Below are 6,900 nucleotides of genomic sequence, written 5' to 3'. Positions count from 1 at the left end.
TTGGATCGACGAACCGTCATTCGAAGCCCCGAGATCCTTCCAAGGTGAAGACTGGAACAAAAAAGGCTATCATCACGGAAGTCACAGAAGAGGGCAGGTCGGTTGCTCCCCAAAAAGTGGCAACATAGTACGTGAATCAGATCGGGGCAATCTAAGGGAGAACGTGCCCATCAACATAAGGGAATGGAAGGGCAAAACGACTAATCCATACATGCTCTAGGAACCAGAAAATAATATGCTATGGGAAGAAGCTAAGAAACATTTCACATTTCCCGAAGGATATATTGAAAATGATGTGAAAGCGTGAACACTAAAGAAGATGGCGACACAATTCCAGACATTAAAGAAGATGTTGGATACCACCTACATTAAGAAGGGCCGAACTCCAGATTTTACTGTGTATCCACAGTGTAAGGACCACTGGAAGGCATTTGTACAATACAAGAGCACTGAAGACAATAAGAACAAGGTTGCCCAGAACACAGACAATGCTGGGGGGAAGGAGTACCATCATAAGTTAGGGTGAGGTGGTTACACCAAAGCAATTCCCAAATGGAATCAGATGGAAAAAGACCTGATTGAGCGGGGTATCATACCAGGAACAATTGATTGGCCTGAACAATCGATAAATTGGTATTACACTCATGGAGGTGAGATAAACCCAGATGATGGGACGCTGGTCTTCGATGACCTGTTATGTGAAGCAGTCACAAAGCTTGACAAGATTATTAAAGATGTTAAGGATGGGGCGTTGACGGTGTGCCGAGAGAATGATGAGCTCACAATGGCCCTCGGGAATCCCAAACACCCAGGACATACCTGAGGGTTCGGGTTTGTTGTGTGGAAGTTCGCATTCCGAGACGAGTTGGACATGTACACAAGCCAGAACCGAAGAAAGGAGCAAGAGGATGAGAGGTGGAGGCGCACGATAGAATCCAAGCTGCAATCTGTAGAAGTACGAATGCACGAGGGAGGCAGTAGACGAATGGTCGACGCAGTTGGTAGCCCTTCTCAACACCTCAGGAGCAGCAGCTATGCGTCTACAGGGCTCCATGAGCCACATACGCCAGGATTACCCATGGAAGAGCAACTATTCCCTGTGGATGCCATCACGCAATGCACCACATGTGAGCTGCATACACCGATCGGCAACCTCAGCATTAAGGTACGTATATATACATAATAGTTATGCACCGGAGCCTCGGGAGTGCTTTGGCAATTTGAAGTTTAAGAACTTCATTTCTTTTATATATCCAGGTGGCGTATGGGAGTGCATTGCCAATCCTGCCAAATCATACATGCCATGGCATGAAGATTCCACCTGGCTATGCCAGTGTTGGCGTAGAGAGAATCCCTGATAGCCAATTTGACCGTCTAGAGCTCGAGTTCCCAGCAGGCGATGGATCAACAACATTAGGAGAAGTGGTTCACGGGGTCATTCTATGGCGCAAACGCTACATCATCATCCCCGGCGTGGAGGCACCTCCTCAGAGCTCAAGACCACTCTCCGCAAATCCACAGCAGCGACCATCTCCTCAAACATCCAGACCATCATCTCCACCACAACCTGCTCCACGATCAAGGTCTCCATCTCCACCACATCCTGGTGGTTGGAGCGACGACGACGACAACAACACCCCTCCACGATCACCTTCGTCGGGACTAAGAGCACCATTTAAGAAGTCGCGACTATCGCCTCCCAAGCCAAGACAGCATAAGAAGAAAACAAAAGAGTCTGAGGTGACTCATGAGGAACGCTGGGAGGCAATGACTCATGAGGAACGCTGGACCGAAATCCAAGTGCAAGCTAGTGAGTGGTTGAGGGAATAGAGGGAATTAAGAAAAACAAGGGAGATGGAGCCACCGCCAGTTGATCGAAGAGAATTATATAAATTCATCAAGGCGCAAGAACAAGCCAAGAAGAGTCAACCACTACTATTGAACTATGAATGGGCATTAGTAAAGGTTGATGAGAAGAAAAAAAGGAAAAAAGTTGACCTGCCCGTTGGACCGCCAAGTGAACCGAAATTGACCTTTGAGCTAGGCAAGTCTATGGTTAGCCATGATTCGCTAAAGAAGCTATCAATGAAGATGTACGAATTTCATCAATGGTACATGAAGTTGTCTGCCGACGAGAGGGAGATGTTGGGCCTTAAGATAAAACCGATAGATTTCACGGCGAAGGCGAGGCAGTCCTGTGGCTACGATTCAAGGATATATACGAAGTGTACCATCATGGTGCCCTAGACGTCTCTCTGTTGAGCGTCTGGACTCTGTAAGTGTCCGTTTATATGTACATGTAAATTTTGGCTCATATCATTTTTTTGTGCATGCATCGCCGTACTAATTAATTTCGTTTTCCATTTTATGTAGGATGCTAATTCGGACGTGTCGACATGAAGCGTACCTCCATATTGGCTTCATGGATCCATCCATATTGAACCAAGCCTAGATACGAGATTTTCCAAACAAAACGTTGTTGGCAGTATACAATTCCTTAGACAGACAAAAATTAAAGGATCACAAACTACTTCCATACAACTTCAAGTAAGTGTGTGTAATATATATGAATATTTACGTACGCAGCTCCCACTGGATCCTCATTATTATTAACATTAATCGAAGTCACGTCACTATCTTCGATTCGTTGAGGAGAGATCCGAAGGAGTACCAAGACGTGCAACACATGCTAGACATGTAATAATTCTGGACCTCTATCTCTATACAAAATTTTGTTTCCTAAATTTTCACCTAACACTATATCATTCATTATTTTAATCCGCAGAGCATGGAGAGAATTCATCAAGGCAGACAGATCAGGTCAATTCAAAGAAAAACTTACATGGAGAATAGACTTCCCGGTACGTATGAAGTCTGCACATTTTGTATATTCTATAGCATGAATATTTAATAACTTAATTATTTTTCCCCACAACAGTGCTTAAGATAGGAACCTGGGAATGATAATCTATATGGCTACTATGTCTGTGAGCACAGGCACAATTTATTGGGACCCAAGACCATCAAGGTCACGGAGCACGAATTTAAAGTATGTAAAATAAAACTATTAATAGTTATTTATTTTTTACAATTGTTTGTGTAAAATTCACATATATGTATCCAAATTACAGATGTGGAATATTCAATTGGTATTCTTGAAGAAGGAAAGAGTAGCGGCAATATGTGAAGGTCTCATTGGATTCCTGGTGGACGAGGTGGTAAATTCACAATGAGACTTTCATTATGATGGACGAAAATTAGACGCTCCCAGCACCTCGATGGGAAGATCATTGTATATATATATATTGATTTAGTTTGTATATATATGTAATACGTACGCTAATTAGATTTGTATATATATAGAGAGAGTACGCTAAGAATTGTATAGTATTTGTATAAATACTTGTTTGATTCATTTAAATAATTGTTTGATTTGTTTAAATGCTAGTTTGATTGATTTCATTATATAAAAAAAAGTTCTCAACCACTAAAGGTTAACTAAAGGGGTACGTGAGATATGCACGAAATTATAGGCGCTATGCAGGCGCCTGCATGGTGTTGTACGCACGCACTTTCGTCCCGATTTATTTTACAAACCGTGACTAAAGAGGTAACCTTTAGTCCCGGTTTGTAACACCAACCGGGACTAAAGGGGTCTGTCCACCACCCGGTATGGCAGCCCCATTAGTCCCGGTTGGTTTTACAAACCGGGACTAAAGGAGAGTTTTATATCCCGATTGAGGAACTCGTGATAAAAGACCTCCTTTTATCTCGACAGATTAATCCCGAATATATTTTCAGAAGATATACGGTCTACGAACCGGTACTAATACCGAGTTCTCTAGAAGTGGTTAGTTCAAGAAAGGTCGTTAGCCTTCGTGCATACATCCTTGATCCTTCATTAAAGTACCACCGGCTGCGGGTGGCGGGGCAGTAACCGCTGGGTAGGTAGCTACGTGACACCCGGCAGAGACGGGTTAAGTGGTAGTTACGTCTTCAGTAGTTCAGTGGCGGGTAGGTAGCTACAGAAGACGATGGAGGAGGGCAGGACACATGCAAGCAAGATACAGATGACTCATCAAAGACGAATGAGGAGGAACACACCTCGTCGGTGTCAGGGAACAACGACAGCTGCTGTGCATCCATCATCACTAGATCGATTCCCGTCGCCAATGCTATGTATAATAAGTCGTGACTATTTAACCAGCCAATTGCTCCACCGTCGACACACCGAGGCTTCGCGCCCACCCGACAAGGGAAAGGAGATGCGCGGCGCTCATCAAAACGCAAGCCACTTGTGCGACGCGCCCTGCGCCAGCAGAGGCGGGATCAGACAACGCGGCCTGTCACACTCGCACTACAAAGCCGCGCCACCTCCCGTCCCGTGTGCTTCGCTGCACGGCTGCACCAAACGAACCTCACTCCCACTGACCAAGCTAGTCTAGAAGCTGAGCAAGGACCAGCGTGCCACCGACACCCATGGCGCGGCGGTCTCTGGTTCTGCTCTTGTCGTCGCTCGCCGTCGCCGTCCTCTCGATCCTCCAGCCGGCCTCGGCGCAGTCGGCCTGGCTCGACGAGTTCACCACGGACGGCGAGGTCCGGGCCGACTTCGACGCTACGGGCAAGCAGGTGGCGTCGCTCGTCCTCGACCGGAGCTCCGGCGCCGGCTTCAACTCCACGCAGAAGTACCTCTTCGGCGAGTTCAGCGTCGAGATGAAGCTCGTCCCCGGCAACTCCGCCGGCACCGTCACATCCTTCTACGTAAGCCATCCATCATCAGCTCCGTCCTTTTTACTCGATTCCATATATCATCATAGATCTTAAGCACGGACCCAACTGATGATGACACTGGTAATAATTGTTTCAGCTGACGTCCGGGGAGACCGGCAAGGGCGACGACCACGACGAGATCGACATGGAGTTCATGGGCAACTCGAGCGGCGCGCCAACGGTGCTCAACACCAACGTGTGGGCCAGCGGCGACGGCAAGAAGGAGCACCAGTTCTACCTCTGGTTCGACCCGGCCGCCGACTACCACAAGTACACCATCATCTGGAACGACAAGAACATCATCTTCCGCGTCGACGACGTCACCGTGCGCGCGTTCCGGCGCTACGCCGACCTCCCCTACCCGGACGCCAAGCCCATGGCGGTGCACGCCACTCTGTGGGACGGCAGCTACTGGGCCACCGAGAAGGGTAACATCCCCATTGACTGGTCCGCGGCGCCGTTCGTCGTCTCCTACCGGGGGTACACAGCCAACGCCTGCGTCGCCAGCGAGCACGGCAAGCCGTCGTGCCCCGCCGGTCGGAACGAGTGGATGGACAGGGAGCTCGACGACACGGACCGCCTCACCGTGGCCTGGGCCAGGCGCAACTGCTTGCAGTACAACTACTGCGAGGACGGCTGGCGGTTCCCGGAGGGGTTCCCCGGCGAGTGCAGCCGCGAATGATTCTTGTCCCTGTAGATTAATTCCTTTTCATGGATAGTTCTTGTTCATTTTGGAGCATATCACTTAGAAAAGCCCACAGTGGTGTCCGGGGTACAGCAGTAGTTATGTAATTTCTGAAAATCATTTTTTGGCCACTGAGTAAAAATCTTATGGAATAAACTCGAAACTTTTGATAAATCTGGTGTGGCACTGACGCCAGGCTAAGGTTCCATAGATTCATGTGCGCTCGCCGACAACAAGCCGTGGCATGTGCTAGATCGATCCGGTGAAGAGAACATGGTTGTAGGTGGGTGTCTGGGTGACACTGAGTAGGTGAGCTGGTCAACACCGAATGGACAAACGCGAAGGGGATCCAGCCAGGCGGGCATCAGATGGCATGTGCCGCAATGCCAAGCGTCTAGAACAAGCGAAAAGCCCACTCCCTCTCCGGCTCTCCGCTACTGTGTCAGCACATGGTTCGGACGCTCTGCGGGAGGCTGCTGACGTGCTCCGTCGTGCTCGCAGAGGATGTGTGCTTCAACATTCCACCAGCCGACAGAAGCATTATTTTTTTTTATTTTGCAATTTGCCGTACATAAGGATCTTTACCGTGAGTTATAGAACCAACAACGACGATATGGTGAGATAGAGAGAGAAACTATTACGAACAGATGGGGAAAATATATCTTTTGTGTAGAAACTTATTCCAAAAGTGCCAAGAAACAAGAAGGGAAAATGTTGATAGATATCCGTATATCAATTTTTAGTAAGCATGATGGAGACAAGCGGTATGGCAAAAAAGAAATGAAAAAATGATGAAAGGAAAGAAGAGCACCCGCAGTGCAGTGAAAAAACGATGCCCAAAAGCGTTGCTTTTTCCATTGCAGACACCGATGCCCGCCCGGTTGAACAGAAGTTCCAAAGGGTGCACGAATCTTACAGATCATCCCCGACGCTCACAACTGAAGGAAAAAACCAAACGAAAATGAACCGGCTGATATGCAGAATTTTTATTATTTTTCGGAGCGATTAGCTAGAAAGAGAATGGTGGGGCTACTGGGCCTGCAGGCTGCTACAACGCGTTTGGACTGGCGATGCTGACAGCCGACCGAAATTTGGCCATTAAGCGTGGGCATGGAGCCATGGATGGACGTGTTTGGATGCGGGCAACGATTTGGGTCGCCCCGAAGCCCCGAATCTTGTGCGGTTGTGCCCATGCTCCGTTCATTTTTGTGCCCAGCGCTGGCGCATTCGTGGCCAACCAAATCGTAACCAAATTTGGCACAGCCCTAATGCTTGAGCTGGGCGCAGCCCCATTTTGTCATGTGCTTCGGTGGGAATGGGCTGCTCCGATTTTTGAAGCGCGGCGCTGACGTCGTTTTCTGCAGAGGAACCGTTTCAAGCCTGGGGGCGCTGCCTGGAGCACATGAAACTTTTATATCGGGCTTAAAGCAAACAAGCCAATGCAA

General features: G+C 48.2%; 1 protein-coding gene across 1 annotated transcript; it reads left to right on the top strand.

Moving 5' to 3' along the window:
• The first annotated feature begins 4,222 nt into the window (after positions 1–4,222).
• LOC101759512 (xyloglucan endotransglycosylase/hydrolase protein 8) lies at positions 4,223–5,629 on the top strand. The gene is made up of 2 exons (XM_004973058.2): positions 4,223–4,761; positions 4,868–5,629. Exons 1-2 carry the CDS (start codon positions 4,480–4,482, stop codon positions 5,450–5,452), a joined length of 867 nt encoding a protein of 288 aa, XP_004973115.1. The 5' UTR covers positions 4,223–4,479; the 3' UTR covers positions 5,453–5,629.
• The last annotated feature ends 1,271 nt before the right edge of the window (positions 5,630–6,900 follow it).

Source organism: Setaria italica, chromosome VI (assembly GCF_000263155.2).
Source record: "Setaria italica strain Yugu1 chromosome VI, Setaria_italica_v2.0, whole genome shotgun sequence".
Classification (NCBI taxonomy): domain Eukaryota; kingdom Viridiplantae; phylum Streptophyta; class Magnoliopsida; order Poales; family Poaceae; genus Setaria; species Setaria italica.
This window is presented reverse-complemented; position numbering and strand designations above follow the sequence as displayed.

Excerpts from the sequence above, each read along its gene's own strand:
- LOC101759512 (XM_004973058.2), top strand. The coding sequence starts at position 4,480 with ATGGCGCGGCGGTCTCTGGTTCTGCTCTTGTCGTCGCTCGCCGTCGCC. Across the intron at positions 4,762-4,867 it reads GCACCGTCACATCCTTCTAC|CTGACGTCCGGGGAGACCGG; the intron begins GTAAGCCATCCA and ends TAATTGTTTCAG.